The 25,658-nt window shown below is 43.9% G+C and overlaps 1 protein-coding gene across 1 annotated transcript in view; it reads left to right on the top strand.

The window, feature by feature from the left end:
• Window positions 1-25,658, top strand: part of SHANK3 (SH3 and multiple ankyrin repeat domains 3) — a 1,483,929-nt gene that overhangs the window by 92,675 nt on the left and 1,365,596 nt on the right. The window contains exons 4-5 of the mRNA XM_086918824.1: window positions 16,124-16,232; window positions 20,066-20,217. Coding sequence (XP_086774950.1) covers window positions 16,142-16,232; window positions 20,066-20,217 — 243 coding nt within the window. The 5' untranslated portion in view covers window positions 16,124-16,141. The remainder of the gene's footprint in view (window positions 1-16,123; window positions 16,233-20,065; window positions 20,218-25,658) is intronic.

Raw genomic sequence — 25,658 nt, 5'->3', positions numbered from 1 at the left:
CCTAACTCCACGTATATGTACCTTAACACATATGTATATTCAATCAATATATTCCTTTAGGATACGCAGGTTCGCGCTTCCCTTCTTGATTTTTTTGATCCTCAACATTTTGGCCATAATTTATTGTTAGCAAAACCCTTTCAGTAGTCGATATTTCGGCATACAAGCGAACAAATAGCACTATGCATGATGTAATATATCAGACAGCACTGTGTATGATGTAATATATCAGACAGCACTGTGCATGATGTAATATATCAGACAGCACTGTGCATGATGTAATATATCAGACAGCACTGTGCATGATGTAATATATCAGACAGCACTGTGCATGATGTAATATCAGACAGCACTGTGCATGATGTAATATATCAGACAGCACTGTGCATGATGTAATATATCAGACAGCACTGTGCATGATGTAATATATCAGACAGCACTGTGCATGATGTAATATATCAGACAGCACTGTGCATGATGTTACATTCCAAACTGCACCGTGCACGATGTAACATAACAAACTGCACCGTGCACGATGTAACATAACAAACAGCACCGTAAACGATGTAACATAACATACCGTGCATGTTGTAACATAACAAACGGCCGCCGTGCACGATGTAACATAACATACGGCACCGTGCCCGATGTAACATAAATTACGCTGTGCCCAATGTAATATAACATACGGCACCATGCACGATGTAACATAACATATGGCATTGTGCACAATGTAACATAACATACGGCCGCCGTGCACGATACAACATTACATACAGCACCGTGCACGATATAAAATAACAAACGGAACCGTGCCTGATGTAACATAACATACGGCACCGTGCACGATGTAACATAACATATGGCACTGTGCACAATGTAACATAACAAACTGCACCGTGCACGATGTAACATAACAAACAGCACCGTGAACGATGTAACATAACATACAGCCACCGTGCATGTTGTAACATAACAAACGACCGCCATACACGATGTAGCATAACATACGGCACCGTGCCCGATGTAACATAAATTACGCTGTGCCCAATGTAATATAACATACGGCACCATGCACGATGTAACATAACATATGGCATCGTGCACAATGTAACATAACATACGGCCGCCATGCACGATGTAACATTACATACGGCACTGGGCACAATATAACATAACAAACTGCACAGTGCACAATGTAACACAACATATGGAATGATGCACGATGTAACATAATATATGGCACCATGCACAATGTAACATAACATACGGCAGTCATGCACGATGTAACATAACATATGGCATCATGCACAATGTTTCAGACACGGGGGTGCTGTTCCTAAAGGTAAATTGGAAGGGGAAGGGGAAGGGAAAAAGACAAAACTTTTGTCATGTTGCCCTCACACACCCAGAGAGGTGTCATGCTTCATCATTGGGCCTTGCTCCTCGTCGGGCCGGCGCTGCAATGCTCGACGGGCTCACCGTTTCCGAGGCTCTTTGTCTGAGATCTTTTTTGTAGAAGCCGTAGGGTGCATGCGGGTAAGGGGGCAGTGTGAGGCAATGTGCATGTGTAAGGTGACCTAAATAGGTGAGGGTCAGTCCTAAGCTCAATCAGTTTAATGAAAAAGGTAGATCCACCATAAATAAAATAAACTGGTAGCCCTGTGAGGACGTTATGTTCCTACCGGGCGGTCTCTAAGGTGGGGTTGACATGTTTCGTGCCTAGGTGTTCCAGAGGAATCGGTTGGCACTTCTTCAGGACCTATGTGTAAAATGAAAGCGCACGATTAGTAAACAGGCTCCAAGACTTTTGGGAGTAGCCTGTTGTGGGGCCCTAGTAGTCCTGTACTGGGCGTTGTGGAACCTGCGGAAAAATTAAAGAAAATACAGGTTTTAGAACCTAAAAAGGGGACAAACAAGGAGGGGGGGGGGCTAGAGAAGATATTAAAAACTACAATGGAGAGAGATGCCCTGGTCCCTCATTAAGGCTAAACTCATACTTAAAGGTGGAACCAGATGAGTGTAAAGTGCGGATGCAGGTCTCCACAGCCTAACTATATAATGGAATGTGCCAGGTGAACATGCTCTGTGGTACTTCACGTAGCCAGGTAGCCTCGCGAATTGTAAGCACGGTGCCAAAGTATACTGTAGTAAATCTCTTCAGTATTGTGCACAATGTAACATAACATACAGCCGCCGTGCACGATGTAACATAACATACGGCACCGTGCACAATGTAACATAACATATGGCTGCCATGCAAGATGTAACATAACATATGGCTGCCATGCAAGATGTAACATAACATATGGCATGATGCAAGATCTAACATAACATATGGCCGCCATGCCCGATGTAACAACATACGGCACCATGCACGACGTAACATAACAACCGGCACCGTGCACGACGTAACATAACATACGGCACTGTGCACAATGTAACATAACAAACAGCACTGTGCAAGATGCAACATAACAGGCAACACCGTGCATGATGTAATATACAATCTTTCTGTTTTTTAATATGAATACATGCTTACAGCACCCGGCATGCCTAGCTTCGTTCTTCAGTTCATATGAGGCCAGAAGGCAGCCCTGACTGTTTCATTCGGTCTGACAATTAGGGGTTAATAGAGCACATGGTCATTCCCCAGCCAAAGATACACTGGGGCAGCACTGGCAGTGAGGCTGAACTGAATCACCCATGCCTCAGATGAGTGCCAATAGCTGCTGCCATGTCTGAAGTGTAAAGTCAGGCAGATTTCTAGCCTCTTAGGCAGACTCACTCAGAGTCATGGAGGCTGGCGCTGCAGCACACCTGTTGGTGGATAGGATCCACTCCTGCAGAGTCCCTGGTGCTTCTGGAAGATGGAACAGATGTTATTCCTCCTCCCTGTTTCATGAATGGTCTGTTGGTGCCAAAAAACAAAGCAAAGTGCTTCTCTGTCTCCGCGCCATGCGCAGTGAAGCAGCATGGGCGGGTGCATCTCCCGTTGTATTATTCGCACATTCTGGCCCCTTTCAGCTTTTGGCTAGATCACTGATGTCCCTCGTCGTTCATCTGCCTCCCCACGTTGAATTAGTAAAGGGGTTGTAATAACAGCGTACTACCTCCCCAATTAGGAGGGATTCTTATATAAGTTTGTTGTATTTCCTTCCTTTTCTTTTATTTCCCTTTAATTTGGCATTTATGCTTTTCACTCAATTAGATGTATACTGTAGCCTTATAGATGGTCGTAGTGGGCTATACTGCCCATTAAAGGCCCCCTTCTTGTTAAAGGCCCTCGCCTTCAGCACGGGCCTTTAATGGCTGGTATAGCCCGCTATGTCGGGATATGAGGCTATTCGAACATTTCATCCCATGAAGGCAGAATGCCTTAATTAGAAAACAAAGGCCTCTGAAGCCCAAGGAAGTTGAAACCCCTGCCAACTCCAAAACCTTTTTTTCACAGCTCTGGCTGTGAATGATCTACAGATAACAGTGCGTGCCGGGCCACAGCTGTTACATGTTGATCATTCACAGCAAGAGCTGTGAAAGGAGGCCAAAATCGTCCCCTGGTTCTCCTTGGGCTCGGTTGAAATGATTTTCCTTGTTTCAGCTGAACCAGGGAGACCCAGGAGTTGAGCAGGGGGAGTGGGGAGGGTTCCTGTGTGCTCTTCCACACAGGCTCTGCCTTTCGCTTTCTCTTGCCCAAGCTATATATTTTGGAGAAACAGAGGAAAGAGGGAGGCAGAGGCTGTGAATTAAGACATTGTATTGTTGAGAGCAGCAGGTCTATACCAGTTCATATAGGCTGTTGCTGCTCCATTGTCTTCAATGGAACTCTCAACATTCCAGTGTTCGAATATAGCCTTATAGCCTGCCGTAGCGGGCTATATCGGCTATTAAAGGCCTGCTGCAGCATTAAAGGCCCGAGCCGAAGGCGGGGGACTTTAACAAGGCAGCAGGATTTTATTAGCCGGTATAGCCTTGCTACGAAAGGCTATAAGGCTATTAGAACCTTCTGCCAGTAGAGGTCAGAATGTTCTAACAAATTAAACAAAGGTTTTGGGGAGCGCGAGGGGATTGAAATCCCCTAAGGCTCCCTGAAGTCTTTGTTCCCAGCCACAAAGAAGCATTGGAATGTTGGTGCTCTGGGCTTATACCAGCCATTATAAGCCCGGAGCTACTCTATTGTTTTCAGCAGAGCTTCCAACATTTCAGTGTTCTAATATAGCCTTAAAACCTGCTGTAGCGGGCTCTACCAGCCATTAAAGGCCTTTAACAGGGGAGCGGGCCAATAATGGCTGGTAAACCCCGCTATCGAGGGCACTAGCGCTATTAGAGCATTCCGCCCCTAGACAGCAGAATGTTCTAATTTATATGTTTAAAAAAAGGCCTAACTGAAATCCCTTCATGTTCCATGAGGGCTTTTGTTCACAGCAACAGCTGTGAACAAACATTGGAATGTTGAAGCTCCAGGCTTCTACCGGCCATTAGAAGCCTGGAGCACTCCATTGTTTTCATTGGAGCTCACAACATTCCAATGTTCATATTTTCCTTATATCCATTCATTTACCCTATGCCAGACCCTACATTACCGGCCCATGAGATTCGCCCAGCATGGGCTACTGGAATAGTGATTGAAACAGGGTTCAGATATATTCATAATGCAGTATACTACTTGTCTATGACATGCCATGCAACCTCAAGATGGCAATGCTTGAAGTGAGACACCTGAGGGGTTGGCATCTGCCGCATAAATACAGCTGGGGAACTTACAGAACTGGTGACAACATCAACACAAACACCCCTTATTAATCACTCATAGAGACAGGAAAGATTATTGAGGGAAGAAAGTAGGAGCAAGTAAGGACCTGGTAATTTCAGAGCCTTCAACCTGTCTTCTGTCGAAGAGAAATAAATGAAATTGTTTACTAAGGAAAGCAAAGGTCAATATCTTGAGAAGAGAAGTTGTTCTTGAGAAGAGAAGTTGTTGTTTGAGGGGCTGTACCAGAGTGCTGTGGAAAGGATAAGTAACACCAGGCAAATCTAATTGGCTTCTTGGGTTGGGCGACCTTGGAAACAGAAGGAGGTGGAAGAATGGATAAGAGTGACTTAGATTGCAGTGAGATAAGGTAATACATGAGCCACACAGAAACAAAGAAACAGAGTAACCCTCTATGAGACTGGAAAGAAATTGTAAGCTGGGCTGGAAGCTGGCTAGCAATAGAAGCAAAGGTTTGTAGTAAGAAGAGATTATTTGAAGGAAAATGAGGTGACAAGCCGTGTGCCGCGTGAATTGGTTTACTCTTCATGGAGTCCATAGGCAGCACTGTAGGGTATCAGTGGTAGGGATGGTATGTGGGTTCCAGAAGATATGGAGTGCTGTCAAGGGAATAACACACGCGAGGCAGAGAAACATTATGACATGGTTTACAGAAGCTAAAAGGTTGCCAAAGTAATGGCTTCTCAAGTTTATGGCTCCAAAGTCCCATGCCAGTCCCGGTTTTATGGTATTTATGTTTTTGACATTTCCGTCTGTATTAATCCATATTTATTTTTTGTCAAGTTTATCTGTCTATATCCATATTTATTAGGTGTTTTGTGAAAATAGTAAAGCTGAAACTGGTATATTTCCACATTTATTTAACCAATAAATATGCAGTCATGCTTCAATGCCTGCCAGGTTTCAGTGATATGAACACCTACAGAAGATAAATCAATGCACTTATATGAACATATGCACATTTCAGTATCAGCCTTGTGAATATCTACTGGTGTTTAAGCCTCTTTACTAAAATTCCTTTTATTTAACCCCCCCCCCCCATATCAATCCACACGGTTATTGGCCTGGCAGTCATGGCAAAGTGTATTTAGAATCACTCAAAAAACACCCAATTTCCATTTTTATCCACATTTAAAAATAAATACAGACAAGAAAATAAATGGTTTTCTGTCTGATTTATCTGAAAAAATCAGTAAAAACGGAAAACAGGGAGCTTTATTCATAATTCAACAGCTGGGCATTTTCTAAATCAAACTAGTAGAGATCCACCTACCACCCAAGAAGTATTGAAAACAGGAAATTATTTTCCTGCCCCTTCTGCAATTGATGTGTTGACTACTCCTTGACAGGCTTTCTGCTCCCTCTCTCAGATTTATTTGAAGAACAAATTGATGAAATCATTTCTTTTTGTCAGGTCACCTTTCCTCCCCTGTTGAGCAGGCGCTCTCCTCCAGTGACTTTAATGGTCCACCATTCTGCACTCACTTGTTTTCCTGCTCTCTAGAGATCTCAGCCTATTTACCTGCCCTTATATCTGGTTCTCTACTTCGTCCATGCCCTGCGTGTTACAAGCAAAACACATTGAGACCAGTAATAGGCATAGGCATAAATATACCAAAATGCCTGGGGCAGCGGAAGTGACATCACAAACCCTTTGACTCTAATAACATCACAGAAAAGCTGTACAACACTTATTTTTTCCAGAAATTCATGTTATATCACCATAACCCTGATGGCTTTGCAATAATTGACATTGCTGAAGTTCTATAATGACTACTTGATTAGTATAACAACACAGACAAATGTCTATTTTAGATGCCACCTATATTATGGTGCTAATTTGATCTTTGAATGTTATGGGACGTGATCTTTCTCTGAATTGTAGTGAGCGAGCCTTAACTATGGTTTTCTTCCCCCAAGAAAAAGTTGAAAAAATGTAGTCCAAAAATGCTTGTTAAACTGCAGTTTTCACATAAATTTGTTAAAAAGGCATAGGCTCGTAAAGGGCAGTCACTATGTTTTCAGATGCTTTCATGGTGTGCCAAGTCAATTAAAATTGATGCTCACCAAGACTTCACCCCATTTTCCAAAATGTGTAATGGATGCCGCCATATGTCAACAACTAGTGTGATTGTGCCAGGGCTAGCATTTTGTCATGGGTGCTCATATATGCTATGGGTGCCCACAATAGGCCAAAGCCAGATTTTTTCAATTTATTCTGACAATAGGCCTTCAAGCTAAAATTAGATTAGTATAAAAGAGACAGCATTTTGTCATGGTTGGCATCCTCCCAAACCACAGGTTATCCTTCTTTTTGTTAATAATTACTCCCAATGTGTGAGTAATAGCATTTTTCCTCAGGTGTCCTATATGCCAAGAATATCCTCCAGTATGTATGTCATTAGCAGTATTTTACCATGGATACACATTTTGCAGAGAATTACTCCCTGTTTGCCAGTAGTTTGTCATGCGTGTCTGTCATGCTAAGAATTGCCCCAAGTATGCCAGCATCAATCAAAAAGAGGGTGAGGGCACACTGCCTCACATCCCAGCACTCAGTTCGCCAAATGCATCATGGTAAATGCAGTGCATGATATCACCTTCCTGTTGCAGCTATTGCTGTGTATCTGTAGACACATCTTTCAGGATAGCTATTCTTCTCCAGTAAAGAGCAGCACGTCGTTTTGGGGGGTGCTAGAAATGCCCAAAGTCTTTTTAATTCTCTGTACCACTCACTGGGTGCAAGTGCATCAACGAGAGTTCATCGGGTCATTAACTCAAGGGATCCTTGTCAAACAAAAATAGGATTTGTTTTTCCACCCTGTTGGTGCAGCCTGGGCTCTGTAGCTCTAGACACGTGTTTCAAGATAGTTGTCTTTCTTGCCCTTTACTGAAGAAGGACAATTATCCTGAAACACAAATAGAGACATGCAGCACAGGCTGCACCAACAACGGTGAAAAACTATAGACTATCACTGAAGTAAGTGTTATCATGCATTTTGTTTACCAAAATGCACTGGGGCGAACTGAATGCTGGGATGTGAGGCAGTGGCTCCCACCCTCTTTTTTGTAGAAAAGGCTCCCTTGACCTAATAAGCCGACGAGCTCTATTTGATGCACCTGTGTCCAATGAGTGGTACGGAGACCTGAGGAGACTTCGGGTAACATTTCCAGCACCCCCAAAATGATGTGTTGCTGTCTACTGAAGAAGAACAACTATCCTAAAACGCATGTCTAGAGATACACTGACTGACTGCACCAACAACGGTTAAAAACTAAAGACTGTCACTGAAGAAAATGTTATAATGCACTGCATTTACCATATTGCACTGAGACAAACTCAGTCCTGGGATGTGAGGCAGTGTGCTCTCACCCTCTTTTTGTTATGCCAGCACCAATATTTGACTATGGGTGTCTCTATAAGACAAGAATTATGTTCAGTATGACCCAGAAAATGCCAGACTTTCAAACATTTCACCACATTCTAACTCACACTCACTCACTCACTCACTTTCACTCATCCTCATTCATTCTCACTCACACTCATTCAAACTCACACTCTCTCCAATATTCACCTTACACCAATTATTATTCATTTGCGTTCACTCATTTGCAGGAACTCATACTTACTTATTATGACTCATTCATTCTGACACTCAACCTCTCACATTCTCACTCACTACCTGTCACTATCACTCACGCACATATGCTTACATGTACATTCACACTTGCTCACACATGCACACACTCTCAAATGCACCCACAACTTACAATTAAACACATTTTGTACTTACCCCAGCTGCCACCAAAGTTCCCATTTCAGCAAATTGGCCTCTTTTATTTTTAAAGTTTTAATATCATCCCAACTGGTGACCTTGTTACATTATGATTGAGCTCCAGGGTCAAAGAACATTTTTTTGAAGTGTGGGACACATTGCAGCCCAGTCATCATTGTACATTACATTAGATGGTTTGTAATTGCAGGCAGTGTTAAGATAACAGAGAGGGCCTGATTTGCCTCATTGCATGTATAATTTATATAGTATATTTCTTGATCATCATGTAGGAACCTTGAACCGAGCGCCTAGTCAATCTGCAGTCTCCACTGAGAGGTTGTGTTCCTTGTTACACATTATACATTGTCTGACACTTCTTGACTGTCAGTTGTTCCTGCTGAGTGCAAAGGTAAATATGCCTGGTATCACCCCCAAATACATGGAGGTCTGTACCTAGAAGGCATCAGTAAACTGTAATTCTGGGTTGCATTACTGAATTGTGCTCCGTTTGTTATTACACTGATAGTGAATAATGCAGAATTATTCACTATTAGGGTAACAAAAACTGGACAGAAAATCTAAAGCCAGCAGTCCAGACAGTGCAAGGGGTCGCAAGGGTTAAGCCATGGGACACAGCTGCGACCCCTGACTACCCCTAAATGGCCACCATGGTATTAAGGAGCCTTTGCATTGAATCTCCAGCAAACAATGTTGCCCTCCCCTGGCTGGAAAAGAGTGATTGTAGTCCATGTCAAGAGAACACATACTGATCCACCTATCCTGTCCAGCTTTTGGCTCACATCGACTCTTCCTTTTCCGGCTAAAGTTGGAGAGAATGTGGTAAATGGCCAGCTTTAGCAAATCAATGAAACCATCTCTATGCTAGATGGATCTGACCCAGTTTCAGACCTGGTCATGGGAGCCAAGATATCCGATCTCTACTGTGGAACACCTGCACATCTCTGTGGATAAGGGTCATGCCACCTCCCTCTTCCTGCTTGATCTCTTTTAGGACTATTGCCCACTGGTCTCCAATAGAATTGGAGAGCGGGGTAAAGCACGGACCTGTATGCTCCCCTTTCTCGCTGACCGTGCACTGGTAGTCTCTGTTCAGCTCTGTTGTAGTCCTCCCAGGTCTTGAACTGGCCTGTGCCTCAAGGGCCGCCCTCAACCCACTGGAAATTGTGTGGACCGTTCTAGTCAGGACACATGAAGACTGTATTGCTAAGACTGTTATAGCTCCTGTTATTCTTTTTGCTTGAGAGTTTGTCTCCCTAAGGCCCACTCTTTGTACAATTCCATACTCTCTTGTGCGTGCTGTGAAGCTAATGTGGTGGGATTCATTCACATATGACTCCTAAACCAGAGTAGGAACATGGATCTTCACTCCAGACATGCGAGTGACCCATTTAAGACTACCATCACTCTCAGAAGGACTGACTATGCATGAAATATTCCCCCGTTTCCTCCAGACCAGTCAGTTCTGCCAAAAACCAGATGCGCATCTGTTTTGCGAATGGCCGACAGGCGCTTCTCTCAGAGGGCTTTACTATAGCCAAGATTCTCTGAAATCAACACCTGCTCCACAGCTCTTGCATTAGCTTGGGAAACAAGCTGTTTTATTCCTTTTTGTACATTTCAGGAAGCCACGGCCTGATGTTAGACTTGGCATCTTTGGCGTGGTTTCCCCTGACTTTTTGCCTCTACCTTCTGTATTTTTGATGATGTGATGGATTTCATTTTAGCTGGCTTAGATGCTTTGGGCACTTTGCCACTGCTGATCAGTGTCAAAGTGCAAGTGCTCCCTGTGTAAATTGTTGTTACAATGGATTCTCCCTGATTGGCATATTTGATTTACTGGTAAGTCCCTAGTAAAGTGCACTGAAGTGTGCCAGGGCCTGTAAATCAAATGCTACTAGTGAGCTGGCAGCACTGATTGTACCACCCACACGAGCAGCCCTGAAAAGGTATCTCAGACCTGCCACTGCAGTGCCAGTGCGCAGTTGTTAACTGACATATCGACTTGGAAAGTGCACCCACTTGCCAGGCCCTAACCTTCCCTTTAATTACCTGTAAGGCAACCCTATGGTTGGTCCAAGGTACCCCCTGGGCAGAGTGCAGTGTATGTGAAAGCTAGTAAAATGGAAAATGCTTTGTAACACCTTACAAGTATAAGTTCCCATTGGTACAAGATAGAGAAATAAAGTGTAGGCTCTCTGAACTCAGACTTTAATAACACATATTTTAGTGAAGATGGGTTTTAAATTGTGTGTTTGAAAATGCCACTTTTAAAAAGTAGTACAAAAGGGGCTGGTGATGGACGGTCCTCGGAGGCTTGTTTCTGGTCCAAGGAAGACATGGCTTGGCAGTTCGGGCTGGACTGTTCCCATGAGGCACAGGGTCAGACTGATTTGCATATAGCCATGTCTGAACTGGGGTGGTAGAGTGGGCTAAAGAACGGTGATGGATTAAACCCAGATCTTTTGACTGGGTGTGAGTGTTTGATTGATTCAGATGCTCCGTCCATCACCACCCCCTTTTGTACCACTTTTAAAAAGTAGGCATTTTCGTGTTTAACCTTTCTGTGTGCCTCTGCCTGTTAATGTATGGCTGTCTGGTTGTTCTTTCACTGTAGTCAGCCACTGGTGGGGTGGGGTCGGGGTTGAGGTGTACCGGGCCCTTCTTGGATGACTCTGAATTGAATAGACCTTGGCTGAATTTAGAGTAGTGGGAGGAGATTTCTTTGCACCTGAATAGGGCCTGCCTCCCTTGCACAATGCTGTCTCCACCCCTGTGGCCATAGTGCACCTGTGAGGACAGAACTGGTTTGGACTGGGCTCAGAGACCCTTGCACAATGAGAACAAAGACACGTTGGGGTATAAGTATTAGACCTAAAACCCTAGAGAGTCAGATTACTTCTGGACTCAAGAGGAACCTTTGCCAAGGAGAAGAGCTGAAGAACTGTGAGGAGGAGTACTGCCCCTTTGCTGTGTGCTGTGTGGGTTGGTTTACAGTTGCTGTTTATGCCAAGGAATGGACAAAGACTTTGCTTTGAACCTGTTTGAAGAAGATCTCTAAGTGCCTGTGTGTGCTGGCCTCCTGGGCTGAAGTTTCTGGGACACAAAGACTTCACCCCAGCTCCCCTGAACTCTGCTGCTGCGAGTTCTGACCTGCCAGGAGATGCCTGTTCCAGTTCAGGGCATCTGGAGGTGGTGCTTGCTGCTGGGAGCTGTAAGAAACCTAAAGAATTGAAGAAATCGACGTCTCGCTCTTCTTGCGGCTGTTTTTCCATTTTCTACCAAAACTGACGCAGCGCCTGGCGCCGCTGCAAGAGCCTATGCATCGAGGGATCACGGCTGGAGAAACCGACACAGTGCCGCTTGCTGCCGCCGCATCGATCACGGATGCTTCCTGGATTTCCGTGCATTACACCTGTGTGTCACGTTTTCCCGACATATCACCCGCGGACCAGAACCATCTTGGAATTGATTATCACTTACCCCTACACACCCGATTAGACACATCACTTCTCCTGCTTGCAGCAGAACTGTAGCATTGCCTCACCATGGTCTCAGGAACTGACCCGTCTCTTTGTTTCTCAAGGCTTTCCATCATTGCGCCTGTTTGGCCTTTTGAATCTACAGGTGCTTTGTGAGAAATCTCGCATCCATCGTATTCTATGGACCAAGTTGTTTGAAACCTTTTTAAAGTCATATTCTTATTACATGTATGTTGGATTATTTTTTTTGTTGTTTTGGTCTTGTCAAGTTTAGCTAAAGATACTTTATTTTTCTAAAATGTTTTGGTGTCCATTTGTGGTGTTATCACTGTAGTACTGTGTGTTTTGAGTACAAATACTTTACACATTGCCTTTTGGATAAGTCAGTCTGCTCATGCCAATCTACCCGGGGGATGAGCAGGAGTTATCTAAAGTGTGTATCCCCCTTACCCTGACTAGAAGCAAGGGCCCCTACTTGAACAGAGGTACCTACCTCTGCCAACTAGAGACCCCCATTTCTAACACCTGAAGATTGCAGGCTGCTTTTCAGGCCCCAAAGAGATATCAACACAGGCAGTTACAGTAGAGTCTGTGCTTTAGGTCGCAGTGAGATCTCCTGTTGTACAATGTGAAAATTACCATAGAGAGCACAACCAGCTAGCAAAGATGACACCTTTACTACAGTCACAACCTGAGCAAGATCAATACATTACTTCTGACCACACAATTTAACATGACGGATTGTGAACAAGATATCTATTATTTGGATTTGACTGTGACATTAAACCCTGCGGACAGATTGATTAAGAAAAGGAGATTGACAGAAACAAATAACTGATGTGACTGTTTCTCAGCTGATAAAAATGAATGCACTGGTAAGGATGAAACGCGTTATAATGAATGTTGCATTTGTGAGTATCAGTGTGAGGAGATGTGGAATAAACCAATGGGTGACACAAAAAGGGCTTAAGCACACACCTGTGCACTCAGGAGCATCACTTTTTACCACAGCAACATGACAAAAATACAACTCCATTACATATGCCCTTATAACTTATTTTTCAATTTGACTAATATGATCCTTAGAAGACACAGAGGCTTATCGCCGTTCCAAAACTTTTGAGGGCAACAACATCATGTCTAAGCTTTATTTGAGAACTTAGGTCAGCGGATAATGTAATGAAAGTGGGGCTCTACTATACCTAGGCAGTGTCAAAAAAGTGTGACGTAGCTTTGTGCTTTGTGTAATTAAATGTCAGTGCAGATTAAATAAAGTACGCAACCTGGACAGGCCGGATGTAATATCCAGGTGCTGGGTGCGACCACCTGTTGTTTGATGTTATTTGATGTGCAGTAGAACAGATGTCAGGGGGCTGTACCTCCCCTCCTTGAGGGAAATTGGGCACGTACTGTTTCCAAGGTAGCCAGAAGGTTGACAGACTTTCTCTATACACTCATTCTAGAATGTTCCTTTGCACAGGAATGACTGGCCTGACTTTTCGAAGATGGGTGTTTATCTTGTGTACCTAGTGGAACATACACTGAGATGTAGTGTCATCTTAAGGCTGTTTGGTGAACTCTGGGACATACTTAGGGAGAGGTTTCCTTAAAGAAGGGCAGTCCTGCTTAGGAGGTTGTTAGCTTCTGTCACTGCCCAGCGGTGGGAATTGCGCATGCGTGAGAGTGTACAAAAGTGCTTTGACCTGATGACCCTTCTGTGACAGCGAGCTCCCCAAACACACCTTACTAGTCAAATTTTTAAAATATTTCAGATACACTAAAGTCATGCCTATCGCCTTTGTCAGTGCTTGTAAATTATTCTTGAGTACTACTTTCCGAGCCAGATTTTCAGTAAACCGTTTTTAGGTATTTCTTAGATTGATCTATTTTGGATGGTATTGCACGGAATGCGTTGATGTCAGAGAACAGTCCCTTTGTGAATAAGAAAGTCACTTGCCTTGGGTAGTATATCTGACATAAGGTTTGTGTATCCGCCGACTGTTTACTTGGATGTGTTCTCGAGCCGGAGGAAGTGAGAATATTATTAGAGCAGGAAGGACCTGTTCCAGGCAGGCGAGTGATATTGGTTTCTTCAATGTTTATATTTAAGCTAAACCCCAGGTAGAGTTTGTGACCTTTAATGTGAGTTACCGAGTCAACTCTGCCGGAAGGCAGTCAGCCAATGCTGTCCTCCAAAACAATTTCACCTGAGTTGACTGAATAATCACCGCAGATGTTGCAGGCAGCGGCTGCCAGGCGCGCGCCTCTCCCTCCATACTGTACGAGAGCCGCGTGCCTGGTCCTGGGAGACGGGCTGTCAGGCTGCTGCTGGGTGATACATCACTGCAACAACGAGGGGGCAACATGGCGGCCTCGCACCCGAACCGCTGTGTGTGCAAAACTTTCAATGCTTGACAAAGGAAGCTCCTTAACCTTACACTCCTTTCAATAAATGATATAGGTGTATTTGTGCAGTTTATTTAAAAATCACGGTGACGTGGAATTATGGAATCTAAGAGAGGTTTTACACATAATTTAACATTATTTAGCTCATCTCTTGATGTCGGATTTTACCTATATACGATAATTCGGAGATTTGATATGGTTTTGTGCTGGTGGTGTATTTTCTAAAAGTATAGCAGATCACATCAGCTTTGGCGTTTTTTCACTCAGTAATAATATCAAATCCATTTTTAAAAGATGTTGAAAATGGTGTAATTACATCTTATAACAACACCATGATTAAGGAAAAGTATATATATTAACAGCTATCTACTGGAGTAATCAGAAGGTGCGAAAGAGCGATCGGGGTCAGAGGGCACTATGGCTTGGGGCTCATTGAGGACACAGCCGATAAAGTTATGTACTTAAAGAGCCCTCCAATGTGAAGAAAGAAGACAATTCTTTTCATCCAGTTCTGCCTTGCTAACAATTACCAACAATAGGCATTCTAGAATGTTCCTTTGTTCGCTGACATTAAGGGGGTCATTAGGATTGCGGTTTTTCCGCATCCTCCGGGCCGGCGGAAGTGTCCGCCGGCCCGGAAGATGCGGAAAAACCGCTGCGGAGCCTTCAAAGACCCCGCCCCAGATTAGGATGGCTGGGGGTCAGGAAGACGGTCCTCCGCTTTTCTGCCGCGGTCACCTTACGACCGCGGCGGAAAAACTCTAATATGGAGGCGGTGTCTAACAGACACCACCAGCCATATTAGGATGGGGCAGAACAAATGCCTTTCCGCGGCGGCTTCTCCGCCGTGGAAAGGCATACAGTGTTTTCTTTGGGGGCCCGTTGCGGGCCCCCATGGTGACGGGGGGTACCTATGGTACCCCGCTGCATTTGCATGCACGAAGCGTCAGGCACCGCGCGGTGCCTGCCACTTTGTGCATGCAAAAGCGAAGCATGCATATTTAACCTTGCGGCGGGTGCTGCTTCAAGCAGCAACCGCCGCAGTGTTAAATATTGAGGATGTGACCGCCAGGGTGGCGGTCACATCCTAATTGCACTGGAGGGAACGCCGCAGCCCCTGCGGCCGTTACTTCCACCTCGGGGGTCGCGGACGGACGCAGGTCCATCCGCGATCCTAATCGGCCCCTAAGTTGGGTGTTGAGATGCATAATGATTGGATGCCCGTACCCCTCACCATGAGACAGAAGTACCAGAACATGCTCAGGTGGGCACGCCGTGGCAGGCCTGACCTCTCAGCGCGTGTCTACAATAGGGTATGGTAGGCTGTAGAGTGAATAAAGGCTTTGTAGGCTAAATGGAGTTTGGGAGAAGGACGTTTTTGAGGGGAAATGCGAGCGATAGGGTAGCTAAGTGAGAAGCAGGAATGTTGCTAAGGGTGGAATGACTGCTGAGAAGGTATGATGGGGAGTTGTGATGCGATGAGAGAAGAGAGGGAATAAGTGTAATCAAAGATAATGAGGACCAGTGTCAAAGGGGTGAGTGAGTTCACTGAAGGAATTAATGTATTGAGTGGGAGTGAAGACTACCAATAAAAGTATGAGGCAGTGAGAGAATGGAGGTAGTGGGTGGGAGTGAGGACCGACTTGTCAGACTTTGCTCTCTTTCCACAGGCAAACCTAAAGAAATTCATGGATTACGTACAGGCAATCAACGCAGAGAAGGTTTACAGGATGCTGGAGAAAGGGCTGGACCCCAACTTCCACGACCCGGACACGGGAGGTGAGGCTAGTGTTTGGGTGAGGGTGAGGGTGAGCGTTTCACTGATTCCTCTGCAGAAGGCCAGGTTAGTTTCTGTAGCCAGAGTGGAATAGGAAAATAGAGAAATTAGAGCTATACCTCAGGTAAACGTGAGCTTCTGTAATGCTGCTGCAGAGGAAGATTTTGAGGACTTGGGGTAGAGAAGTGGGATAGAGATGTGTATATATGTATGTATATATATATATATATATATATATATATATATATATATATATATATATATATATATATATTTATTTATTTATTTATTTATTTATTTTTAACTTCCTTCTTTTTTGTTTTGTTTTAATTTCAATCCATGAGATTGTAAGATATACAGAATTTCATTTGAAAGAAACCAAGCAGGGTCAAAAACAATCGTTAAAATCTTCCGACATATACAAGCAAGCTAAAATGCAGTAATGAGATAGGGATATGATACATAAATATTTATTTTACTCTTTCATATGCGGGATCATGGGCCCCCAGATCAGTAGACTGCTTGTACCCTTGATGGAGTAAAGGCTGTGCTCAGGATTATAAAAAGCATACAATCTGGCTCTCCACATCTCAAAAGTAGGAAGTTCTTTCTGTAACCACACAGATGCAATACATCACCATGCCACGGCTGTGGCTATGAAGAATAAATAACGAAACTAATGTGCCTCCTGTCCCTCTATCAAGCTATCTCCGATTCCTAATAACTTTGTTTCCGACATAATGTTGATTCCTGCCCCTGTAATCTCAGTTAAGAACATTTCAATGTGCCCCACCAACTGGGTTACATGAGCACATGTATAGAAAATATGCAAAATATCAGCCTGCTCCTACCCACAATGAAAGCATTTCCCATTGTTGTCCCTTTCCATTTAAACATTTTAGCGGGAGTATAGTAGCAATTGAATATCATCTTAAAGTGCTGTCCCTTTAACTTAGCAGATACCAAAATCTTTTCGGCCTTATCAATAGTTTGCTCCAAGAAAAGCTCTTGCTATCCCAAACGATTGTTCCATTTAAGATTTTGAGCAGCTAATTCGTCCTGCGTGTATCTAACATACAAATATATAAAACACCAATCCGATCCTTATGTCTGATGGCCTCAACCAGCGGGTTAGGTTCTATCACCCTCTGCTTCTGACTTCTACATTAAAAAATCATGAATCTGTAAGTATTTAAAGAATTCAGCTTTAGGTAGGAGATATTTACCAACCAAGTTGCAAAAGAAATACCGTACCTAAAATCAACATGGCCTGTGGAAGATTGAAATGCATTGGCGTATATTTGGGATTCTGAAGACACAAATGATTCATCAATAAGGACCATATGCATATGTATTCATGATCCTCTATAGTCTGATCAATTATTGTTTCTAAGGTTCCTTATCCAAATGGTGCATGTCCCAAATCCAAAATGGCCTACCGACAAAGGCCGAACTATAGTAATACGGTTGAAAATCAAAAACAAAGGATTATTGGTAAATGAATTAGGTATTCAATGCACTTGTTTTTTTGGGATACCATTTATAAAGACTTTTGCACCATTTGTCACTTATGAAATGGAAGTAACATTGAAATAAGTTATTGAGTGTATCATATGTGTTGGATACTATTAGCTGTTGTGTATGTAATACGATTTGTAACACTGTGATGTATGATTTTAATTATGTTTATAATAAGTTTCTGTCATTGATTGCACGTAATGTCCTGTTATGTATTTGTGCACTATGATGTATGATGATGAAGCTCTGCATAGAGAATGAAGTATTTCTAAGCAATGCAGTGAGGCATAACATTGGAAGCTTTTCAGAAAAAGAAATAAAGCGATTTTCCTGCTAAATTTAAGGACTGAGAGGTTTGAAAATATAATGTTACCTACTCTAAATATATAGAAGTATCTATGGTATGAGAGGTACTCTTCTTTTTCATTCTAATGTGATCCTGCACCTCAATTCCTGAATTGGATCGCCCAGGTTTATATGCTGCACTTTCTAAAAGTGCCTTTTCTAAAATAGTAATGTTAAATCCAACTTTACCAATAAAAAGGATTTATCATTTCCATTCCAAGGATATGAGACATGATGTAGCTACTCCTTTCTAATCAGGAATTACAGCTTAAAGGGCTATTAAGGAATACCCAATTTTAACCTATGAAAGTAGTAGGTAGTGAAAAACAAATGTGTGTGTTTGTCACTACCAGGACATGCAAAACTATAAAGTACACATCCTACCTTTTACTTACACAACACCCAGCCCTATGGTCTACCTCGGGCCTGCCTTTGGATTGGTTTTTGTGCAATAAAAGTCGAGTTTAAGGCTTGGCAAGTAGTTTTAAATGCCAAGTCAAAGTGGCAGTAAATTGCACACCTATGTCCTCCAACGGCAGGCCTTAGACAGGTTTGAAAAACGACTTGTGTGGATGGAACAATCAGTGCGGCACACCCACTAGTCGCATTTAGGTTGCGGGACCTGGAAGTGGTTAATTTGTAAAATAAAAAGCGCTGTGGCTTTCCTCAGGAGGCAGCGCTAACAAGAGAAATGTGCTGGTGCAAACTGCCTCCTGACTAGAGCCATGGCACTTATTAACCTGGAGAGGACTAGGGCTAATGGGTAGAGCTGCCGATTTCTGAGCTTGGGAACCAGGTTCTGGTCTCGGCGTGTCTCAACATCCTGTGAGTCTGGGGAAAATCATGTTCCTTCTAAATAAGTGTGTCCTTAACTGGTGTTACAAGCACCGGTGCAGAGGATTAGGTGCTGAGAACCCTAAAGCATTGGCTCAAATTAAGCAGTGGGTCCTGGGTATATGGTATACTACTTTACAAGGGACTTACAGGTAAACTAAATATGACAGTTGTGTATACACCAATGTTACAGTGTTTAGGGGAGAAGCACATGCACTTTTGCATGGATCGGCAGTGGTAAAGTGATCAGAGTCCTATGGCCCAAAAAAAAATCTGTAAAACGTTTGGAGGAAGACGACCTTAAGGATGACAGGTCTATCAATAGGGAAGACAAGAAGTTTGTAATATGAGTTTACGGGGGATTGCAAAGATGTGAACGTTCTCATAAACATTGACAATTTAGCAGATTTGCCAAACAAATCTGTGTAGGAAACCAATCCAGCATCATAGGTTTTGCATTGACAAAAACCTTGCAAAAATTTCACTTTCCCACATCCAAGACCTGATAGGGATCTTGGTGCCATTCTTGGAGTTTACAAGATCATCTCTCTTGGAGAAGGCATCAGCAGGCCTCCCGCGAGTAAAAAGGGAAGAACATTCTAGGTGAGCCTATTACTCTTGGCCCTCTCAGTACAGACCTGTGAATCACACCTTGGGGTGAAGTGCCCATTGCGGTATCAGTGCATGATAGAGTGGTTATATCCCCCATTGCTTGAGTGTAAAAAGTAAGTTTCAGGGACCTCCTCAGGTGGCCACCGCAGCTTGCACCAACCATGCCACCACCAACACTGCCAATGGCAGTACCTACGCAATTAGTAAGCCTCATACTGCTACAAGTGTGACAATTCAGATTTCTTGAGTCCCTCAAAGCTATAAGAATGTCTAGGGCGGCAGGGTAAAAATAGTTTTTAATCTGTATTGAATTAAGAAACAACTGTTGTTCTCTGTTGCTCTGCTTATCTCTAGATGATACAAACAGTGATGCCATGTGGCAACTTTCATAAGTGCCAGTGATGACAATTAAGTGCCAGTATTGACCACAGGAAACTACCGCACAAATTAAACACTGATATTACTGCATGTATCTCTTAGTCATCTGTCCCTGTCACCTCACCATCTCCTCTCTTCGGGGTTCTAGAATGTCCCCTGACGCTGGCTGCCCAGTTGGACAACACCGCTGATGTTATCAAGGCCCTGCGGAGTGGAGGAGCGCACTTGGACTTCCGGACCCGAGAGGGACTCACTGCTTTGCACAAAGCCGCACGCTGCAGGAACCACCTGGTGCTGATGGTGAGTATGAAATAACAAGAATGCACATATGTACATGGGGTACCTGTATAGGTTGAACTTATCTGAGAGTCAATGGTGCGCTAGTTGAGAAGATTCTCATAGAAGATCTGAGAATAACACATGAAGACACATACCCATGACCAACACATACATTCACTCATTGACTGTATGCACAAATGCTCCTTCATAAATACACACACTCATGCACCCAACATTTATAAAAGCGTACCAGGCCTCAGCAGTGATCTCAGGTGATGGGAGGGAAGCCTCTGTCATTCCTGGAGGAGTATAACTTCTGCTTCTTCTCATTGGCTGACTGTGTTATGGGTCAGCAAGTGAGAGGAGGCGGCAGTCTCTTACTCGGCACGGAGTGGGATGGGTTTAGTGAGACTGCTGACCCCACTCTGTGATCAGTGTCACTGATGGACTCTCTGCCCTGGGCACCTCAAGGCTTAAAGCTGAAGTGGAGTACCACCATAGAGAATCAAGAAACATTCCTAATGGGGTGTGTAAATGACAAAAGGAAAGAATTTATCCTTTTGTTAAAAACCCCTCACTCACCACCCTAGTGGTGACATGCTTCATCATCGGGGTCCACCCTGGTGGCCTAGCGTCACCAGGGTGTGCTACAACACCTGAATACAATGGAGCTGGTTGTGGGTGTAAGTGCAAAAAAAGGTGGGTTAAAAATTGTCCTGGTTTAACTTAGTGGGAAGATACATTTTATTTACAAGCAACTGGACAATGTTTAAAAAGTGTGGTGAGATACTATGAGGGTAGTTACGGCCAACAGTATCTCTGTATGTGATCTGGTCTACATGTTTCAACCTTACCAGCAGGCGAGGAGAGATGTAGGTAACTGGCCACTTCCACCACGACAAAACTAATACGTTGTAGGTGATACCACCCCCTGCCCTCCGATGCAACAGACACTAGAATAGGAGTCTTTTGATTTTTACTTCACATGCTCACCCACTGAGGTTAGAGCCTTCACCAGTAGCGATTTTTGCTAACTTGGTAACAAGGATTTAGGATTGGGTGCGCCTTGTAAGGGGCACAGACCGTCCACTTCCTTGTTTTTTGGTCCTGACGAAAACCTGGTATATCCCATCTAAGGTTGAAACATGTAGACCAGATCACATACAGAGATACCACAACCAGCTCCACTGTATTCAGGTGTTGTAGCACACCCTGGTGACGCTAGGCCACCAGGGTGGACCCCGATGATGAAGCATGTCACCACTAGGGTGGTGAGTGAGGGGTTTTTAACAAAAGGTTAAATTCTTTCCTTTTGTCATTTACACACCCCATTAGGAATTTTTCTTGATTCTCTATGGTGGTACTCCTCTCTTTGTTTATTTAGTCCTTAATCAGGGGAACAGGAGTACTCTCCGTTCACTCAAGGTGAACACGATCCCTTGCTCTCCCTTTTGTTAGTCTATATTAAAGCTGAAGTGCCCAGGTCCGAGTCTGTCAGTAACGCTCCCCCTCATCATGAGGAGGAAGCTCACATAAGACTTTGCCGGACTGAGGAGGTCACGCCTACTTGGTTGTGGAATCTTCAGCATGGCAAATTTCTGCTTATACAGAGAGGCTCCTGTGCATGTACAGTTTGTGGCTGCCCGACCCGATCATGAAGATTGTATGTCAGGCTGATTTTTGCTCAGCCTGACAGAAAGTCTTCCTGTACAGAAAAAGGTGCGGGCGGTGTCGCTCTGCCCTTAGAGATGGGTCACAGCTGACAAACAGAGTGGTCTTGAACAGCCATTTAGGGGTGATAGAACATGGAGGACGTCGTGGCTTGTCTATTCGTAAGGTGGAAGGTATGCGGCTTTCCCGAGAAAAGAAACCCAACAGAACAAAGTAATATTCGCATCACAAGAGTCTCCTGCAAATTCTACAGCAAGTGCTATGCAGTAAACAGGCTCTGATACTAGTACGTTTGGAACTCAAGGCAAAATATATATTTTTCAATTTGGGGGCTCGCTTTCTGCTTGCGACAAACTGTTTTTACTAGGCCAGTTGGTGTAAACTGATGTCCATTACCCATTTCTGATTTCACCATAAGGCACCTACCCATAGGGGGTTTAATGTAGTACCGGCCCAAGTTGAAAGTATTCTGTATTGTTTTGTGCGTAAAGCATGTTGAAAAGAAGCATTTGTAAAGCAAATGGGTCTCGCCTTTTGGAACTGCTGGGTTAACCAAAGCAAAAAATTACGGGAAAAAGGTTCAGTGATACGGCCACGATTGCTTGTCCCATCATTCTGTTGAAGTACGCATACGTCACCATTCATGTGCATGCCTACAAAATGGCACAAGCTCTATTTACTTTGTATTGACCGATAGAAAATGGCAGGCGCCAATTAGATCGGCAAAAAAATATATATTGAGTATGCCAAAGCTCTTTGGATGGAGTGGAGTGCCTGGCAGCAAATGTTAGATGCTGTGCACTCTCAAATAAGTGTGTGAAAAGGAAAAGAATGCCTGTAAAAGGGGGGACTTGGTTTGGTGAGAAGGAACAACCAAGAAGTGTGTGGTGGGGCAGCAATGGGATGGGGTGTAAAATAATGTCAGGAGGAGCAAAGCAGTACACGAGGGAATGAGAAACACCGAAGGGGGAGCTGAAGAGAGAGAACAGCAGTGGAGGGGGAGAGCAACACAGCACACTCCAGAATGTTTGGTGGTGAGAAGCAGCACACAAGGGAGAGCTAGAAAACATATGCACTCTAATGGAGTGCTAAGAGATAAAGGAAAAGGCATGAGCAAAGTTAATAGTTCTTTCCTATGAGAGATCTATTAGCTATGTCAATTTTTTAGGCATGTTGAACAGCAGCACAACTGCTGTGCAGCATGGGTTGAGAGTACAACCTTTTCTAAAGTGCTATAATGCAGCCAGCATTGGCCAAGCCATAGCTCTTGTTTCAATGTACCTTCAGCCATGCTGCACAGCAGCCATGGTGCTGTATAACATAGATAAAAAACATTGACAAAGACAATCCATAGGTGGGAGTTATTGACTTTGCCATACTTGCCGCAGTCCTTCTCTAGTGAGATTCTCCATATCACGGGGCAGACTCTGCCCCAGGTCTACTTGAGGCAACCGTCTGTCTAGAAATATAACATTTTGCTTGTAGCCCTATGAGTTGAAGGGGGGCCTCCGTCACAGTAGCTTGGACATGTCAGACTCTGTGGGTGAAGCATGACCACCAAGGACACCATCACTGTGTCGTTGGTGACCCAAATATATAAATATATAAGTAGACACTCCCCTAAAATTAAATAAACATGGGCAGCTGGTACACCTGCAATTTAAGCAGTAAGTCCCAGAAGAGGCAGAGGCTCTGCTCGGATTCAGCCCAACACAAGCATGTGCCCGAAACCCCCATAGGGCTGTGCTTACTGTTCATAAATGAATTATAATCATGGGGTATGGAGGTAAATTAGTGCGCCTCCGAGCGTCTGACATGTAACAGGAAGACAGCAGGAATGACGCACCCCTTCATTGCTGGCACCTTTAATGCTGCTCTGGTATAACTGACTCAGTCACAGCTGAGCCGGGGTGCCAGGTTAGTGTCCACTAAAGGCGTTCATGGGACATGTGCCAACACCTTAAAACAAGAGGAAAATCCGAGGAATCAAGAAAAGCTACCAGGCTGAAGTGCGTCTCTGCAGGGTAGATTGTGAGTTGCCACTCTACTGTGTGTCCTGCCAACTCCAGGGTACAAGAGCATCCTCTCTTGGACATCTGTGAAGTGAAATCCAATTTGGAAATTTAGGCAAACCAAGACTATTGCTAACAAAATGCATTGGGTTTGGAGGACTGTTGAGGATTGGGACATGGCGTCCCCAATCATAACGCATCAAATAGTAACCTAACCCGCACGTCTCATTTTTGAAACCACCTTTATTGTGCGCATAGCCTTAGTACACATATCAGGCGCTGCCTGATAACTTAGTTCCGAGTCGGCATATAATTGGAGAAAACTAGATAGCTAAATAGTGGTCGACGAGGAATAAAGGAAGGGAAAAAACAAGCAAAAGCAGCAGAAGCAATGGGGGAAGCAACAAAAAATGAGAGAAAAGGGTACCTGAATCCGAGCCCAAGCAGCAAAAGGACACTTACAAAGATATTAATCAGTACTTGGTCCCTGCTCCTTTGAAGAGACAAAGTGACAAACACTCAAAAAGAGAAAATGAAACCGGCACGCGCTGACCAATGAGAAGCAATGATATGAGACTGATGAAGAAGTCAAGTAAGGATGTAAAGGATAAACTCTAAGCCCTATTTCACTTTTTTTAAAGTAACAAAAGCTCTTGCAAGATACACCCATACTCTGTGTCAGGTGAGACCTAAAAAGTAGTATTCTAAAAGTGAGAAGTGGAAAAATATAAGGGATCCAATTAAAAGGATGCTAAATAGGTTATGCTGATCCATGGGAGGAGCAAACCGAAAAAAGGAAGGCAAGTCTTCAAAAAAGAAGCAAGCAAATGGCAGTGACAATAAAGTAAACCAATGGTAAGCAGTAGGCAGGTTCTAAGCCCACTGTAAGTTGCTGATATGTCCCCACTGGATCTTTCGCAAGCAGACAACTTGCACTGTTTGGCAGGCGAGAACTCAAAACAAGCTTGTCACATTCATCCGGTGCACAGTCTGTGCTGCAGTACTCTGGTTTTGTTGGTGTGTGCCCATTGAGTCTTGAGGAAAGGAAGAGTAAGTAATTGTACCTCATGAGACCCAGATTGTGGAACATAGTTCTACTGACTCTCCTTCTCTGTACGCTTTCAATTGCTTTTTGCTCTCGTCTGCCGCTGGATCCTTCATTGTCAAGAACTCTACACTAGAACACTGTGCAATGAAATAGGGAGGTACTTTCCACAGACCTTTGATGGGAGATGAACGACGGCAAGAGCGGGGTTGAAATCATTACAAAGGGAGCCAGCCAGCGTCCAAGGGTAAAGGGAGCCAGCCAGCGTCCAAGGGTAAGGCTATGTGGTCCATAAACACTCTCTCACCTGCCCATGAGAAGGTATTTACTGACACACACGTGATAATCATACAAGCAGAAAGACCGACAGACACACACACACTCACACTCTCTCTCTCCCTCTCTTTATATCTTTGTCTCTGTCTCCTTCTCTCACGGTCTCCTTTCTCTTTCTTACTTAATCGGGAGGGAGGTAAAGCGGTAAAAACGCTACTGTCCCTGCCAAAGTCAGCCATGCTACAGGCAATTAGACTCGAAACAGGACTGATAGGGTGGAATACCCAGACCAGAATGGCTGTGGCTAGATTTTGGAAACGGCAATCTCTAGAGGAAGCGCAAAAGGTGTCACACTGGTGTAGTGGGGAAATACAACATAGCAATCTAAGATGGGCAGCTGAGGCAAAAAAGAAGATAAAAGAGACAATTTGTTGCCTAGATGTGGGTACGACCCAAAA

The sequence above is a fragment of the Lissotriton vulgaris genome, chromosome 1_1 (assembly GCF_964263255.1).
Source record: "Lissotriton vulgaris chromosome 1_1, aLisVul1.2, whole genome shotgun sequence".
NCBI lineage: Eukaryota > Metazoa > Chordata > Amphibia > Caudata > Salamandridae > Lissotriton > Lissotriton vulgaris.
The sequence above is the reverse complement of the archived record's forward strand: the minus strand, read 5'-3'. Positions and strand labels throughout refer to the sequence as shown.